Source organism: Phyllopteryx taeniolatus, chromosome 4 (assembly GCF_024500385.1).
Source record: "Phyllopteryx taeniolatus isolate TA_2022b chromosome 4, UOR_Ptae_1.2, whole genome shotgun sequence".
In the NCBI taxonomy this organism is placed as follows: Eukaryota; Metazoa; Chordata; class Actinopteri; order Syngnathiformes; family Syngnathidae; genus Phyllopteryx; species Phyllopteryx taeniolatus.
This window is the reverse complement of record NC_084505.1, coordinates 29,305,458-29,324,145: the sequence shown is the minus strand read 5'-3', so window position 1 is coordinate 29,324,145 and position 18,688 is coordinate 29,305,458. Positions and strand designations below refer to the sequence as shown.

Below are 18,688 nucleotides of genomic sequence, written 5' to 3'. Positions count from 1 at the left end.
TAACTAATACTAAAAGGTAAACTAACTAATTTTAGTATTTTGGTTAACATGTTCAAAAGTGGCAACCTACTCGCGATATCTTTCATTATGATGCAGTCACAACCACAATTACAAACATTTTATCGAGCGAAAGACAAAACTGAACATAATTGTCTTTGTAAAAGCAGAAAGTGTTTCCATCGGCATCAGAATGAGCTCTGAGCATCACAGCGGCAAGTTAACACATTTAAGTCATCGAAACAAATGAGCATAAGACAACATTTCCATAATAAGGCGTACAGGCTGGAAATTGTCAAGTAAATTTCCAGTAATGTGCCTCCTGATTACCCCTTTTGGCGCGCCTCCAGCCAATACGGGACTGGGAGGAGGCGCCCAAGTGAGGGAGGAGAGTCAAGAGGAGGAGGAGAGGCTCAGTGCTGCATGTGCGCTGTCTTTAAGATCCATCACATTACGCACAGCGGACCTGTTCTTGCGTTATTATGACTGCGCAGGATATCATGAGGCACATGGAGTAGACAGTCAAGATGGAAAACTTCAGCATGACATGGCTGTGGATTGTTTTTGCATCGCATTTGTTTTTTCTGCCACTGACAGGTAAGAAAAAAAAATAAATCCTTGCTTACCGTTCACTTACTCTTAAGAGTATTACAATTCTGCACTGCACATATACAGAAGCTCTTTTTATTTTTGTAAGCTCTTTTTGGGGGTGGAATATTTGGGGATTACTTGGATCTGGTGGATATTGAAGATCAAATCATCCGCATAGAACATAATGTCAATGGCAAAAGGTTTAAGGCCAAATAATAAAAGCATTTGGCTTAAACTGTACACCTTATGGATGGCCATTTTCATTAAGTTTGACCCATTATTTACTGCGAAATTAAGGAAAGGTTCAAACATATATTACTGTACAAAGGGTAAAATAGCTCTGCACCTTTATCTGGATCCTCACCAAAATGACTTGAATTATTTTTTTTTCTTTTTCTTGGTGCCATGCCCCACCCCTCCACAAAGTTTAGCAGAAATTAGTTAAGTAGTTTTTGCGCACTCCTACAAAATAACAAAAAACAAATGTCAGAGTAAATAAATATTGATAATCGTAATCGTATTTTGTGCATCTGATCCAAGACTCGTTATTTCCAGGCTGTAAAATAATAATAATAACTAAAATGACCAGGCACACCAACATTAGGTTGGATCATATGTGAAAAAAATAATAAAATTAAAAAAGCAACAACATGTTTTTAATAAACACAACATCATCAAGATTTGTTATGTGGCATGTGCTCTCGTATTAGTGAACACAATTTCTTTTCAATTGTTTTTGATTGTGAGTAGGAACATTCTGAATGTAATTTAGTCAGCCGTTGCTTTGGCTCTTCCACATTCGTGTGAATGTTTGCCATCTTGACGAAAACAAACACCGTTCCTGGGATTGTGCTGGAGTTTAACGGTACACTTTAACACAACCTGTGAGCTCAGGTTTACAGATCGTATCAGTCCTTATTTGCATAACCACCATGTTGGAAGAGAAGGAAGGGGGGATTGCATCTTCTCCCGCCAGGAAACAGGTGTGTGTGTGTGTGTGTGTGTTGTCAGTTTGAAACCAATCAATTATTCATCAACACCCAAATGATACTTGCACTAAGCACAGCAAACAAAGATCTCAAACACACACCAGACGGCATCTAACTGCAAGATTTCTTTTCTATTTTGTAAAGGCCAAAACCGTTCGCTTTTCACCAGAAAAAAAGGTAAATGTTAACATTTCAGAGAGGCGTCGGTTTGACTCTTCTGGGGCTTGGCTTGGTTAGGCCCGAAGGCGCAACAGTCACATGAAGATCCTGTTCTTGGGAAAGGGCCAAACATGCAGAGAGAAAACTTCTCGCTGGCGGTAAACTAAGATGGAAATGTTGCATTCATTTATTTATCCTAATTGAATGATTTTACGTAGCTATATAGACAGTTATTGATTATTCCACTGAGCAATGCTGGTTGGACTGCACTAAATCTTCAGAGGCTGTGTGCCAATCAAAACATGCTATTTAATCATCGCATTAAGCCCCATATTTATTGTACTCTGCTTTGTTCTCCTCTCACTCTTTGTTGATTTTAGCAACATGTCAGCATCAACTTAGGCTAAAACTGCAGTACTCTTGTCTCTCCTACTTTCTGATGCGCTTTCCTTTACTTCCAAGTTCCTTATCAGATCCCAACATATGACACCATTCAGACAACGTCACAGAAGTGCTCAGTTTGTTTTTTTCTGGTCACGTCACATGGCTCCTTGTTGCTGGGCAAATTCGAAGCTCCACTTTTTATAAGCCCCTTCCTGGGCAACTCGCAGTAGAAAAACACAACAGAGAAAGGACAGGGAGAGGTGGCATGAACACAAAATCAGATGAAGTAAAGAGTTTTTTTTTCTCCACAAACAAGACATTCTGCATTCTAGCGCTGCACCACTTATTCCCAATGTAAAATTTCATTGTCATTACTTTATTGCAGCATTTGCATCCATTTTCTTGTTTAGAGTCCTGGCAGGGACTGCAGCCTATCCGTGCTGATTTAGGGCAAAAGGGCAGACCCACATTGAATTGGAATTGAAAAACCAACATTGAATGCACGCTCCATAATATCATCAAAAGGTTCAGAGAATCTGGAGCAATCGCTGCATGTAAGCGGCAAGGCTGAAGACCAACATTGAATGTCCGTGACCTTCGATCCCTCAGGCGGCACTGCATCAAAAACCGACATCAATGTGTAAAGGATATCACCACATGGGCTCAGGAACACTTCAGAAAGCCAATGTCAGTAAATACAGTTCGGCGCTACATCCGTAAGTGCAACTTGAAACTCTACTATGCAAAGCAAAAGCCATTTATCAACAACACCCACAAACGCCGCCGGCTTCTCTGGGCCCGAGCTCATCTAAGATGGACTGACGCAAAGTGGAAAAGTGTTCTGTGGTCCGACGAGTCTACATTTCGAATTATTTTTGGAAATTGTGGACATCGGGTGCTACGGGCCAAAGAGGAAAAGAACCACCCGGACTGTTATGGACGCAAAGTTCAAAACCCAGCATCTGTGACGGTATGGGGCTGTGTTACTCCCAATGGCTTGGGTAACTTACACATCTGTGAAGGCACCATTAATGCTGAAAGGTACATACAGGTTTTGGAGAAACCTATGCTGCCATCCAAGCAACATATTTTTCATGGACGACCCTGCTTATTTCAGCAAGACAATGCCAAACCACATTCTGCACGTGTTACAACAGCGTGGCTTCGTAGTAAAAGAGTGCGGGTACTCGACTGGCCTGCCTGCAGTCCAGACCTGTCTCCCATTGAAAATGTGTGGCGCATTATGAAGCGTAAAATACGACAACGGAGACCCCGGACTGTTGAACAGCTGAAGCTGTACATCAAGCAAGAATGGGAAAGAATTCCACCGACAAAGCTTCAACAATTAGTGTCCTCAGTTCCCAAACGTTTATTGAATGTTGTTAAAAGAAAAGGTGATGGAACACAGTGGTAAACATGACCCTGTCCCAGCTTTTTCGGAATGTGTTGCAGCCATAAAATTCTAATTTAATGATTTTTTGCTAAAAACAAAGTTTATCAGTTTGATCATTTAATATCTTGTCTTTTTAGTGTATTCAGTTAAATATAGGTCGAACATGATTTGCAAATCATTGTATTCTGTTTTTATTTATGTTTAACACAACGTCACAACTTCATTGGAAATGGGGTTGTAAATTAAATGCTCTACTGCTGTATGGCAGAAGGTACATTTAACCTATGTATCCACCTGTTGCCATTCATATAACAGAACAAAGTAATGGCTCCCTGCAATGAAATCAGCTTTGAGCGCTCAAAAAGGCCCAGATTTCATACTGAATACATACATTTGTGAGTAAATTCAGATGATATTGGTACTTCAGTATTCCGACTTTCTGTGACAATTTTATTTGGTGATGTACTTGATCGTTGATCAATTGTTAGGTGTTATTTCATGATGTCAAAATCTGAACAGCTTGATGAAGACGACAATTCTAATAGAGCTCGAAAGTGTATATCTACTATTTCACGACTCAAACTGCTTTTGCCGTTCAGCTCCTTGTGAGAGAACAGAAAGTTATGCAAAAAGTAGTGAAACATTGAACAGTTGGAGGTGTATTCAACCTTTTAGAGGTCAAATTACGTTCACCTGTGAAGGTTTTACTGTAGGTTACTCCTGAAATTCCAACCAAAAGCCGAATATCTCAAACTTTTTGAGAGTAGTGTAAGCGCCTTGGCTCAATAAAAGTTGGGAAGCAAATGTGTAGAGCTCGCCATGGTACAGTTCGGAATGGTATGACGCCACCCTGTTGTTCTGAATGAATAAGCAAAAAAAGTATCTTCCCTGAAGAGTGGAAGCCGTTATAGCTCCAAGGGTGGGACCAACTTCATTCTTTCTTCCATTTTCACATTTTGCAGGTGTAATGGCCAGATGTTCCAATACTTGTCTGCATGTTATGACTCGTCCTTTGTCATTTGTTCCAGGCTTGTGCAAGCCCGTAATCTCCCCCAGCGGGCCTCACATTGTTGTTCCCAAGCGGGGGAGGCTGGAGCTCTATTGCCATGACGATGCCACCAGGCCTGGCGCCACATCCAGGTTGAGGTGGCAGAGAGAAAAGGCTCGCAGACTGGAGGGAGAGGCGGAGGAGGGCGGCGTGGCTGTCGTCAAGGTGCCTGCGGTGCAAGCCTACCACATGGGCCGCTACGTGTGCGTCAACAACAGCACACTGGAGCGCACTTCCATCTACGTATATGTGAAGGGTGGGTGGCGGTTGCCTCTGTTGCCAGTTGCTTGCTCATATGGGGTTCAGTGGGTTTTCTCATATCTACAGTAAATAATGGATGAGAAGTATAGTTCTTGAACTCCTCAAAGTGTCTTGAGATATGTTCTGTTGTGAATTGGCTGTATATAAATATAACTGACTTGATTTCATTGCGTCATGGACGTGAACTCTCCATGTTTCACCTGCGCAGACCCCGTCAGCGCCTTTCAGCGCACCATGGTCAACGTCATCCTGGTGCGCGCAGGCGAGAACTGCACCATTCCCTGCCTTGTGACCAACCCGGAGGTCACGCTGCCGGCTTTGCAGACGTGTGACGGGCGACCTTTGCCCTCCGCCATGAGCTACTGGACCCACCACGAGCAGGGCGTCATCATTGGCAATGCGAGGAAGGAGTTTGAAGGCTGCTACGTGTGTGTGGGACAGCTCGGAGCAGATAAAGTGACGTCGAGCCAATACACCGTAGACGTGCGGCTAGGTAAACGATGTCCGGGTTTCTAATGCTGTCCAGCGGTATTCCCGCCTGTCCTCAGGACTTGTCCGCATGGCTCTACTAGATTTGTTAGTTTGGTTTTAATGAATTGAGACAGCAGCTTGATGGCCTCCTGCTTCGTACTCCTCTTTCTCCCACATTCCATGTTGGGTTCATTGAAGACTCTAAATTGTCCGTAGGTGTGAATGTGAGCGTGAATGGTCGTTTGTCTATATGTGTCACGCGATTGGCTGGTGACCAGACCGGGGTGTATCTCGCCCAAATTCAGACCGGACAGGCTCAAAAGTCACCTGTAACCCAAATGAAGCCAAGCGCCTTTTTAACAATCATAATTGTCATGCAATTGTAAAAAGATGTTAAACAGGGTAAAATACTGTTTTAGTTGTGCCGTGAACAAGCATAGATACGATATACTACCAAGATACTTGACCTGGTCAGAAATAAAAGTACAAAGCCCGATCATTACTGACAGACTATAAAGTACTCACTGGATACCTAAGTGGCATGTAAAACAGGCTCAGTCAGCCCAGTCCTAATTTAAACTGTCGAATGAAGGGCTGACCTTCATGTCTGTATTTGTCCCTGCGCAGCATCACAATGTCTAAACAAAGACACGCTGGGAGGAGTCGGTCTGCTTTTTGAGTGATGGAGAGAGGGAGAAAAATGTGGTTGTGGTGAAGGACACAGGGATTAACAGAACGCCGCGCTGAACAAAGATTTGTAACAGAGCATGAAGGCTCTGGGCAAAATAAAGTCATGACAACCTTTGTCAAACATGACCGTTAGTGATGTCAGGGGAATTTATTGAAAGCAGTAAATCGTGCAGTCGATGTGTGCCAGAGGCTATGGAATGGATATGAAAATATCAAGATAAATATAAATGTACACGGTGTGTGTGCGTGCGTTCATTTATTTCCAATGAACAAACAGGAATAACAACACTCTTGAGGCTCTTTTAGTTGATTGCAAAATTGTCTTAATTGCTATTCAGGTGAGTTATGTTTATCAATTCAAGCCAATCTAATAATTGCACATGTCTGCAAAGAAAGCGCTAAGGAATCCTAATGATTTTTTTGATTTTTTTTCATGTCTTCTTGACGTTATTATGTCCTTTTGAACTTTTTTATGCAGTTCCAGAAGTGCTTCCAGTCATCACGTTGTCCCAGAGGGATAAGGTTATCTTACGAAAAGGCGAGAAGTTAGAGCTTACTTGTAGCTCCTCCAATGTCAACCCAGACTTTGATGTCAAGTGGAACTATCCTTCAACAGCGGTGAGTTTTACATCAAACGTGGTGGCAAGTGGCTATCTTACAGACACGTTTACGTGACTTGGTCAACAAATAATATTAATAATCATTTTAATAATAGGGACCTTGTTTTTTAAACTTGAGTCATGGGTTTTCCATCAGTCCTATTTTCCATGTAATGTGATTAAAACAGACTTAAATTGTGACATTGTTTGATACACAACATGGTCAGAAGGATTGTGCAAACCCCAAAAAGGGCCGAACACATAGCATCTGTTTCCCAGGTCCGTACGTTCCATTTTCTCGTCCTGAAACTTGGAGAATGCTTTGAGTTTATTCAAATGGACTGAAAGCGTTTTTCGGCTAAAAGAGTGATTGAATTTTGATGATCAAAGGTCACATCGATCACATTCTCATGTAATGTGACAAGTCAGGAACGGCCGAAGGGAATTTCATTAGATCAGGCACAAAGACTTGAAAAAAATACAATGGATTCCGGTGATTAATCAAAGGTTAATTTCCATCAAAGTTCGCTAAAAAGTTTTTTCTCGATATTTGTTCATGCAATGAGAAAGACACAAAACCTCAGCAAGAGTTGAACTTCTGCGTGGTTTAATGTCATGCTCCTTGCTCTTAGGTTCCCAGTTGTAAATTTAATACGACGGTAAAAGACGAAACGACACTCACGTAACACTTGCCACCGTTTGCTGCCTGCAGCATCCAGAGGAGGCGCACACTTCACACATCCTGTCCGGCTCTCGGGGTTATCAACGCTCCTCCCGGCTCTCGATCGGACGGGTAAAGCGATCCGACTCGGGGACCTACCGCTGCTCGGCCCGCAACGAGAGAGGCGGCAGCTCCACAGCGCTGCACCTGGATGTCTGCGGTAAGCAGTGAAGCACATGAACGTAAAGTACAGGGACAGTATGTCTTCTGAGATGGCATTACATCATTGTTTCTAGTTAGGGAATCTCCAATAAAATACACAATCCTATACTGTAGAACAGTATGGAACCTTCCAACCACTTGGAAGCAATTTGCCCTCTATAGCAACCCTATAGAAAGGTTAATGTCATAGTGCTAAAGGAGCTGTTAAAACGGCTATTGATATGATGTCATCCACTTGATCTTTCCTGAATCGTGCATCAGCCAACACTTCTTCTCTATGGCTTCCATCTATGTCGACTGTAGACTTCTTACATACAAAAAAATTAACTAAACCTAATGCCTTGAACGTTCTCCTTCATTTGCATGTTATGCAAATCGGAGGCTCTAGAGGAACATCCATCGCGACTTCAAAGTTTCATAAGGTGCACCCATAACAACCTCTGAATGTGGACATGTTAGGACATGACTTGTTGACAAAGACCATGGCAAGTTGGTGTCTAGTTTTAGAAGCATATAAAATGACAGAGCAAACACAAAGAAAAGGTCTCCTAATGCAGCAGGAGCAGCTTTTCTGGTACACCATTAACTCCACTCATTAGCTCACTTAAAATGGAATCGAATCAGTCCACTGCACTCTTATTTAATCCATTAAGTTTGCCTCGATATGACTACATGTGACTTATTCTATATGCCTAGCTCAGGGGTCAGCAACCCAACATGTTGAAAGAGCCATATTGGACCAAAAAAAAATAATAATAAAAAATCTGTCTGGAGCCGCAAAAAATTAAAAGCCTTGTAATGAAGGCAACACATGCTGTAAGTGTCTATATTAGCCTACTATCAAAATGACATAATGAGCTTTCATGATTAAATACTCTGCTGTGCGATGGTGTTTTAAGTTTTGTTGCATTGATGAAATTATAGAAATACAATAAAGAAAACATTTTTTTTAATGTCATTTTTATTTAGAATTAAAAATTAAAATAATACAGTTTAAGTTCGATTTCTGTGCATTATCCTCTTCTCTTTAGTGTTCTACAAATGCTAAGTAAGTCAGTGCAAGGTAAAAAGCGGCATCCTCTTCTCTTTTGACTCGCACAATAATACAACGCAGCCATCCTCGGACCTGAGCAACAAAACACAATAATATCCCTATGTGTCATTCCAAATATCCAACCATCCATTTTCTGAGCCGCTTCTCCTCACTAGGGTCGCGGGCGTGCTGGAGCCTATCCCAGCTGTCATCGGGCAGGAGGCGGGGTACACCCTGAACTGGTTGCCAGCCAATCGCAGGGCACATAGAGACAAACAACCATTCACACTCACAGTCATGCCTACGGGCAATTTAGAGTCTCCAATTCATGCAAGTTTTTGGGATGTGGGAGGAAACCGGAGTGCCCGGAGAAAACCCACGCAGGCACGGGGAGAACATGCAAACTCCACACAGGCGGGGACGGGGATTGAACCCCGCACCTCAGAACTGTGAGGCTGACGGTCTAACCAGTCGGCCACCGTGCCCATTCCAAATATATACTGACAAAAATCAGAAACCACTTTATAAAAACAGACACTTTGTTGCTAAATATGTTCTTACCCGTTTAATGCGACTTCTGTTTTCGGACATCACTGGACAGCTTCCCAACATCGGGCATCTAAGATGTCACTTTAATCTTGACATGACTGCAAGCGCTCATCCGTGACGCGGTTGCGGCATTTGGATTTAATGTAGTTCATGTTTGCGAATATTTGCTCGCACAGGTATGTTGATCCAAAGACGGGTGATACTCCAAATGCATATTTCTTCATGTTCATATAACTGTCAGGAAGAGCATTCCATGTTTCTCGGGTGTTGCGAGGTTTTCAATTTGTGGCTTTGGGCAAGCTATAACAGCATAATACAGTAGCTATGCTGCAGTGGTCCTCATAAACAAAATGTCTCGACAGTATTTAGTGTTCCTCAAGAAGAATCCTTTCGAAACACACGACGACAATCTGCAGACACCATTCGTATCGCTCAGCAATCACACAACAAAAGTTGCTAAATAAACAACTCTATGTATATCTATGTTGTACAGATATTGGGTTCATTACCATGTTAAGCCACCCGAGTCCCGTCCGGGCCAGCGTCCGAGAGGGGGAGAGCCTGAATCTCAGAGTGGAGTATGAGGCCTACCCATCACCCGGGGTCCCGTCCTGGTCTTACAACGGCAAACGACTGCTCAACACCACAGAGCACGTCATCACTATCCACCAACACAAATACAGGTAGCCAGATTCCAGAGCGAGCGCGCAATCGTAAATCTCACGTGACTTTACATTTTAGGTTCATTAGCGAGCTGAAACTGGTGAGAGTTCTTGGCTCGGAGGCTGGCATCTACAAATTCTCCGCCAGCCATGAAGATGCATCAGTCGAACATTTATTTCACGTATATGTCAACAGTAAGTCGATTCTTCCATATTAACACAATTCCTAAGAATTTAAGCATGTGATTATGATGTCTACTCACTCGACAAGGTAAGCCGGTCATCATAGCGCAGGAAGGGCCAGTCGACGGTCAGGTGCGGTGCGTCGCCGCCGGTCACCCGGTTCCAAAAATCAGATGGTACATCTGTGACATTCCCCACACGAGGTATTACATCACTTACATCCACTATTACCTAACCACTACAATATTTTTTGTATATTCGCTAGAAGAATGTCATATTCTGCCCGTCCGCAACGACCTTACTTCCTTACGTTCTTCTTAATGTTTTCCCCCTGAAAATGTGCCAAAAATGAAATTTCAGGAGCTCTAACTAACTAGCTATGTTGCTCTATTCAGTAAGGCTAACCATGTTAGCCAAATACCAAGTAGTTGAGTTCCATAAAACTTACATTGGTTCAGTTTTCCAAATTAGTTTACGTGCATTCGGCTAAACAGGTGGTTTTGAACCCTAAGCTAAAACAAACCAGCTAGTACTTTTTGGCTACCAAAAACTACCAAATGTTTTTGTTTCAAGCAAACGTTTATTACCCTACAGCTCAACTGGTGCAGTAGTTTGGTTAACTTAAGCTAAATAGTTCCCTACTGCTAAGTGCTACATTACCAAATAATTTGACCCCCGAACCCCAAGTGTGCTGTACTTAAGGCTAACGAACTGACTTATTCAAACGCAAAGTTCCCTAAAGCTAGCCAAGTAGCTTTGTTGTTTTCAGCTAAATAAATATATTTCCCGAAAGCTGAGAAGTGTGTTGCCTAGTAAAAAAAAAAAAAAAAAAAAAATGAAAAACAAATCTTTAGGCTAAACAGAGTAAGAAAATGTGTGAATTGTAAATCACAGTTTAAGGCAGGGGTGGTCAAAGTATGGCCCACAGAACACTTACGGCCCATTCCATCGTTCAATCAGGCCCATCCAGCGTATATGTTATCAAGAGTCCTGTAATATTTGCTGTATTAATTTATCCATGTCTTGCTAAAATGGCTTCATTAAAATGTCTTCATTTATTATTTCTATTTTAATTTTAATGGTTAATTTTTGTATTTAAACAAAACAAACAAACAAAAACAATTTCACATAAATATTAAACAATTATTTATCTTCTTAAATAATTGGTTCATCAATTATAGTTCAATTTCAGTAATAATACAATTAAATGTTCATTCATTTTCCACACCGCTTATCCTCCCGCGGGCATGCTGGCGCGCACCCCAGCCGACTCTGGGCGAGAGGTGAGGCTCACCCTGAACTGGTCGCCAGCCAATCGCAGGGCACATATAAACAAACAACCATTCACACCTACGGGCAATTTAGAGTCTTCAATTAACCTACCATGCATGTTTTGGGGATGTGGGAGGAAACCGGAGTACCCGGAGAAAAGCCACGCAGGCACATGAGAACATGCAAACTCCACACAGGCGGGGCCGGTTTTGAACCCGGGTTCTCAGAACTGTGAGGCAGATGTGCTAACCAGTAACACAATAAAATATTATTTTTATTAAAATAAATGATTTAAAAAATTTTTTTTCATCTACTCATGACACTGACCGTTCGTCCATTTTAAAAATAAAATGTGGCCCACCCATATGTTTTCCCATCCGTACTATAAAGCAAAACCATAAACGATCACGTAAAGTAACATTTCATTAGGTAACATAACAAATTCTGGAATTAAACTGAAAATGATTACATTATAAATGTCATCACAACTTGTAATTGCACAAACGATTATGATTTGCCAAATAGCTGTAAAGGGTACAATATTACCAAAATGACCTTCCAGATAACCTCTCCACAGGTGCTCACACCTGCCTAACGCCACCCAATGGGAGACTGCGGATGTTGCCATGGTGACAGAGTCCACCTTCAGTAGGAGTGAGGTGGAGAGCCGACTGAATATCAGCAAGGAGCATGGCAACTACCATACGCTGGAGTGTGTGGCCTCCACAGAGCGAGAGGAAGCTTATACGCTCTTCTCCATCAGCGGTACCAAATTGTTCATATCTCCAACACACACACATATATAAAGTAGACGGACGTAGATGGACGTTATCTCATAAACCCCACCACAAGGATGCACATAAACAAACCCTTCGACCGCTCACGTGCGTGTGCAGGCCAGGTGTGTGATTAGTAACTGCAGATTGAATGAGATTAGCATATGCTGACAACGCAGGCCGGGATTAGCTGGTGTCGGCACGCTAATCCAGGACACACAAACAAACACCACTGCTGCAGCTGTCTGTCTTAATCCCGAGGCCGGGTTCGTCCGAGGCCCCGTGTTGTGTGTCAACTCCTGACTGTGACTTTGTTCCTGGAACAGAGCGACTTGTCCCGCATAAACTGTTCACCCCGCTTCTAACTGGCATGGTGGCCACTGGTGCCTTCCTCTGCCTCATCCTGGTGGTGCTGCTCTATAAGTACATGCAGGTAATGGAACAGAAAATGCCACGTCATGATTTCATATTTGAACAGTTGTGATGAGTCATGTTGCGTCACAAAATACAAACTGTCTTTAAAGACTTGCAAAGGAACTGCACTCATCCTCTGATGAGTCATGCCTCCTTTTTTTTATGTGATAAAAGTCAGAATCTGCAAATGACATCCTTCAGATAGCCTTTTTCATCTTTAAAAAAAAAAAAATTGGAACAATTTGTATGCGCTGTAATGAAGATTAAATGACTCAGTCAGCCATTAGAGAGATTCGATTGACACACGTTTGGAACAGTATGACATCTTGCTCTTATTCCAGTGCAGTGACTCAGGCTCTAAGATAATTGCCTAACATCAGCATTTAAAGTTCATTCGCACTGTACATAGTGCGAATGACATAGCAATGAGGGGAGACCAAACAAACATACAATTACTGGCTACAACAGTATGCACACCTGCAAAATATAATGAAATCAAACACATGAGTTGTATTTAAAAAAATAAAATAAAAATCTGATTGTCCCAGAACTATAATGGCGCAGACCTCGACCAGTAACATGATTTCTCCCAACCAATCAAAAAGATATGATCATCAAAATGTTGTCATTAAATACAATGAAAGAAATACTAACTCCTGTATTTAAAAATAGCATTACCAAAAAAAGTTATGTATTGTACTAAAATTCTTAATTTTTAAGTATTTCACCATTTGCCCTTTAACATGATGTAAAATAAAATGCTTAAAAACAGTCACAAAAATTCTCCATCCAACGAATAAATTAAAAACATAACCTCCTTTGCCAAGGTATTAATTAATGTCTCTTGTCATGTAAGTGAAATGAAGTAACCAAAATATTAGACAGTTCTCAGTGACATGACATCATTTTCAATAATACCTTGATGAGAGTCTCATTCAAAATTAAGCGTCATTATCTTTGTAAAAAGGATATTTTGGATCCAATTCGATTGAACAGGTATGTACTGGTGAGTATAAGTACATATATTGACGGAAGTAAGCTAAAGTCACTTTTGTCTATATGAATCCCACCTCTTCCTCTCCCCTTTCAAACAGAAACCTAAATTCCAAATCCAGTGGAAAGTCATCGAGAGCATCCATGACAACAACTACATTTACTTTGACCCCACCCAGCTTCCTTATGACTCCAAATGGGAGTTTCCTCGGCAGAAACTACGCTTTGGTATGACAATTAACGTGTTTGTTTCTGCTTTGTCGGTTTTGTACCGGCTGGACGGTGTTAAAAGTTCGTGTGTGTGTCTGTGTGAACACACAGGCAAAACTCTGGGTTCTGGAGCGTTTGGAAAAGTGGTGAGGGCCACAGCGTACGGCCTCTGCTCGGCTGACACAGTCACGACTGTCGCCGTCAAGCTGCTCAAGCGTAAGTTTTTTTTTTTTTTTTTTACCTAAATATGTGACACGCGCCGAGAGGATGCCTCAATGTCCCCCGTGATGATGTCGCAGCCAACGCACACGCCACGGAGAAGGAGGCGCTGATGTCCGAGCTGAAGGTGCTCAGTTACCTCGGCAACCACATGAACATCGTCAACCTGCTGGGAGCCTGCACGGTCGCAGGTGAGAGGAACCTCAAAACAAAGAAGACTTGAATCAAGCTTTCGTTCTCTTGTTGGACTCTATAATCGTCTTTCTTTTGCTTTTGCTTGACTTAATTATCGATTTCTTTATGGCTGTCTGAGGCGGCTTAAAAAGCACCGACTTGCTGCAATGTAAGGCAGTTATTACGCTTTTAATAGAAATCAGATATTGGACAGTCGAGTCGATGGCAGCCAGCCCTGACAAGAAGCTGATGGAGTGCAGTTAAGCAATATTTTCTACCTGTCTGGGCCTTGGAATCGACCACTCTGCAGCATGTTGATGGATACCAAATAAGTGGAAAGTCACTTGGCATGAAAAGTCCTCATTTAAAGCGATTGAATACTGACTAGACTAAAAAAAATATTGGCGTTTTGTCACACAGCTTTCATATTATCCCACTTTGTCCGTGCAAACGTCTATTGAGTTGACGGATGCCGTAATGAACTACTTCTAACGGCAAACACCGGCTCCGTATTGGAGTTGTGCTGCAGTCAAATTGATTTTATGAAATCTCTGCACCCCTTCCAGGTCCAATTTTAGTTATCACTGAATACTGTTGCTATGGCGACCTCCTCAACTTCCTGCGCAGAAAAAGAGAGTCCTTCCTAAATTCCCAAACCGGCGACGGTTACTATCGCAACGTCTCCAAGCAAACGGAGCCTGCAAGGTGCGCCGGAATCTTCCACTCACTTTGAAATTACAGTTCATAACGTCTCCAAATACATTCACGCTATTTGCTTTGAATGTTTGTGTGTGTGTGCGTGTGTGTGCAGCAGAGCAGTGACTGGCACAGAATATATGCCCATGCGTCCCTCGGACAAAGAAAGGTCGTCCCAGTCAGGTAAACCTTTTCCCATCATGCACTGCAGCATGACTGTACACCGTGAAATGCTTGGAGAGATAATAAATCTATTGTCTGGTCTCCTTTAGAAGATGTAGATGAGCTTTCTTTGGCTGCTGAAGATCTGCTGAGCTTCTCCTACCAAGTGGCCAAAGGGATGGAGTACATCACCTCAAAGAATGTAAGTCTGCTCATTCACGCCACTAAAGATGAAATCACTGGCCACGATATTAGGTACACCCACACAAGCGAAATATCCATCACTAGCAAAACCAGTTCCAAAAGTCAATATACAGTTTTGTGTTTGTGCAGTGCATCCACAGGGACCTCGCAGCCAGAAATGTTCTACTGACTCACGGCAGGGTGGCCAAGATCTGCGACTTTGGCTTGGCACGGGACATCACCACCGACGCCAGCTACGTGCTCCGAGGAAATGTGAGCTCTACACCTCCTACTCTTTCAATCCTTCCTTCCTTCCTTCCATTCTTCCTTCGCCTGCCCCGGGATTCTTGGTTGTCGATAGTTGTCCTTCTGCCACGTCCTCGGAGAGGTTTTGTGCATACAATGTAGGTCACAGTTTTATTTTGACTGCATCCACCGTCAAATGTGCGTTTGTAATCGTACTCGACATCTCAACGTGGACCCAAAATGGCATCTCTCGCTTCTACTTTGAGAAGCGGTTCTGGGTTAGAATCTCGGTTCCTGCCTGTTCACCCTTGTGCATGTGTGGGTTTTCTCTGACTATTCCAGCTTCCTCCCACGTTAAAAAAAACCAAGACTCTAAATTCTCTATGAATGTGAATGCGAGCGTGAACGGTTGTCTGTTTGTGTCCTGCGATTATTGTATATTAAATAATAACATACAATAAAAGGGAATAGTAAAGGCTTCAAAAAAGATAGATTGAGACACAAAGTCATGTCTTCTTTTGTTTTGTTCCAAACAGTATTAAAATGGGAACTATTCCAGAAATATAAAAGAATAGAAATCTATTTTCATCAGTATGATTACCAACGATTTACGGAAATCAATAGAGTGGAAAAATTTGCACACACCCACTCCATACTGTGAATGTAATGTGGCTTTTGGTCCGTGCAGGCACGTCTCCCAGTCAAGTGGATGTCTCCTGAGAGCATCTTTGATTGTGTCTACACTTATGAGAGTGACGTGTGGTCCTACGGCATCTTGCTATGGGAAATCTTCTCTTTGGGTAAACAATTTAGAGCTGTGGATCAGATGGAGAATCTCTGAGAAGCGATTATTAGCCGTCCGGCCAGACAAATGTGTTCGCATGTCATGCAAATATATTGTATAACACACCGATGTGTGCGATGCAGGTAGCAGTCCCTATCCCGGGATGCACGTGGGCTCGGCATTTTATCGACTCATTCAAGAGGGCCACAGGATGAGCAGGCCTGAGTTTGCACCCATTGAGCTGTAAGTGTGTGTGTGTCATATTTACATCATACATTTACATCATATTGTCCATCTTACAAAATGATCTGGAATCTGGATCCAAATCTGGAATATGGATCCAGATCATAGTACAAAGTTTTAATTGGACCTTGGTGCATACTGAAGAATGACGCACCAAAGTTTTGAGTTCTATTTAGTGATTGAAATGTCCAGTGACTAAAATGATGGATGCGGGTTCAACTTCAGGGTATGAGTTATTTTTGTGTTACAAAATTAGATTATGAATAACAATCTAGGTCATGATCACACATAAGTCAATTCAACCTAGTGTCACACACCGACGGTCATGTAAGCGTTATCGTTGACAATTAAAATGTAATGGATCCATATTTCAAGGTTGTGATCACAAATCAATTAATTTGTCCTTGGCTCAATTGTACACACCAAAGTTGATCTAAATCCAACCAGATCTGTTTGAATTATGCTTACTAAAACCAAGTTAAAAGTTAAAACAAAATGATTCATAGCAATTTTCCAAATGTAATATTCATGTTGGAAAAATTATCCAAATAAAGATTATGGACATGGATCCAGGAGATGATCACAACATACCAGAGTCATACCAAAACAATACACGCTACACTCCAAATTTTAGTCCTCCATTAGCAGAGGTAAACATATCTAATGAGATTTTAGGATAGGTTTATATATCTCTACTCAATGTGGGACTGCATGCCCCCCCCCTAGGTATGACATGATGTGCTCATGCTGGAATCAGGACCCTTTGAAAAGACCCTCTTTCAGAAAACTGGTCCAGAAGACTGAGCTTCTTCTGTCAGAAAACACCCGGAATGTAAGTAGAGCAAACCATGAATGATTTTGATTGTCTTTTAATACCACATGCCTTTCCCTCGTGATGCTTTGTTCATTATATTTCAACTTTTTTAGAGCATTGGGATGTAGAATGGCAGTGTTTTGTTGTTGGGGGGGGTTGGCGAGAAAAAAAATTAAGCGTTTGAGCGTGTCATTCCTCAGGTTTACCTGAGGCTGAGCAACGCTGCGGATTCATCGGCACATCAGAGGGCGCCGTCACGGAGGCTGAGCTCCGTGTGCAGCACCACGGCCCCCAACCAGCCTTTACTGCAGAATACTGCAGACGTCTTCCTGGATTATGTCTGAAACACTCCTCACAAGTAGAAAATCATACAAAATGGTTGCACGTTACATTCGAACTGGAGTAATCTTGAGTCCTGCAGAAACACATTCCACAAATATGGCCGACATGCTGTGCTGAAACTGCTATATTTTGCCATGGAAATTCTAATTTTGACATTATTTCAAAGATATCTAAAGGTTTTATTAAGAAAACAAATCAAGAAAAACACTTGTTTCATACTAGCAACACTACTTTTGGAACTGGATCCGACTAAATTCTCATGGGAACAGGCTGCATACACGCACATACCCGCCGACGCGGACCAAATTCTTACTGAAAAATACAAACCTCAATGAAGTTGGGCTATTGTGTAAAATGTAAATAAAAACAGAATACAATTATTTGAATCATTTTCAACCTATATTCAACTGAATAGACTAAAAAGACAAGATATTTAAGGTTCAAAGAAATAAAACTTTTTTTTTTTTTTTTTTTACAAACATTCATTAATATATGTGCCTGCAGCACATTCCCTAAAATATGGGACAGGGGTATGTTTATCACTGTGTTACATCATCTTTCCTTTCAACAACACTCAATAAGCCTTTGGGAACTGAGGAGGCTAATTGTTGAGCCGTTGTCAGTGGAATTCTTTCCCATTGATGATGATGATGATGATGATGTACAAGTACAACTTCGGTTGGGGTGTCCGTTGTTGTATTTTGTGCTTCATAATGAAAACTAAAAAGACTTTGCTTGGATGGCAGCATATGTGGCTCCAAAACCTGTACGTACCTTTTTACATGAATAGCGCCTTCGCAGATGTGCAAGTTACCCATGCCGTGGGCACTAACACACCCACATACCACCACAGAAGCTGGCTCTTGAACTTTGCGCTGATAACAATCCAGATGGACCTATTCTTCTTTGACTTGGACACAACGGCCATGATTTCCAAAAGCAATTTAAAATGTGCACTCATCAGACCACTGCACACTTTTCCAGTTGACGTCAGTCCATCTCAAATGAGCTGTCTTTTTAGTGTATTCAATTGAATGTAGGTTGAAAATGATTGTATTCTGTTTTTACTTGCCTTTTACACAATGTCACAACTTCATCGTAATTGAGGTTTGTAAATGTAGTGTAGTGTGCTTTAAGAAACAAACACACACTAGATACAACCTGCACTGCTCTCAGTAATGTCCTGTCTATTGATCTGTGCAGTACGATTTCAGGTGCACGTCAACAAAAAGCCAACTGCAGCACTAACTGCCCATCGTGTACAACAC

General features: G+C 41.9%; 1 protein-coding gene across 2 annotated transcripts; it reads left to right on the top strand.

Annotated features, from left to right (window-relative positions):
- Nucleotides 1-415: 415 nt before the first annotated feature.
- Nucleotides 416-17,800, top strand: kitb (KIT proto-oncogene, receptor tyrosine kinase b). Of its 2 annotated transcripts, none has more exons than XM_061771422.1 (21): nt 416-594; nt 4,542-4,817; nt 5,031-5,315; nt 6,462-6,601; nt 7,295-7,463; nt 9,541-9,730; nt 9,789-9,904; nt 9,981-10,095; nt 11,742-11,929; nt 12,267-12,373; nt 13,449-13,575; nt 13,669-13,773; nt 13,857-13,967; nt 14,517-14,655; nt 14,762-14,829; nt 14,919-15,010; nt 15,142-15,264; nt 15,926-16,037; nt 16,165-16,264; nt 16,991-17,096; nt 17,279-17,800. In XM_061771422.1, the coding sequence occupies exons 1-21, from the start codon at nt 525-527 to the stop codon at nt 17,420-17,422; spliced, it is 2,883 nt and encodes a 960-aa protein (XP_061627406.1). In that variant the 5' UTR covers nt 416-524; the 3' UTR covers nt 17,423-17,800. The 2 variants fall into 2 exon arrangements, with proteins under 2 accessions (XP_061627406.1, XP_061627407.1); XM_061771423.1 differs by having other exon boundaries at nt 417-594; nt 14,765-14,829.
- Nucleotides 17,801-18,688: the final 888 nt, after the last annotated feature.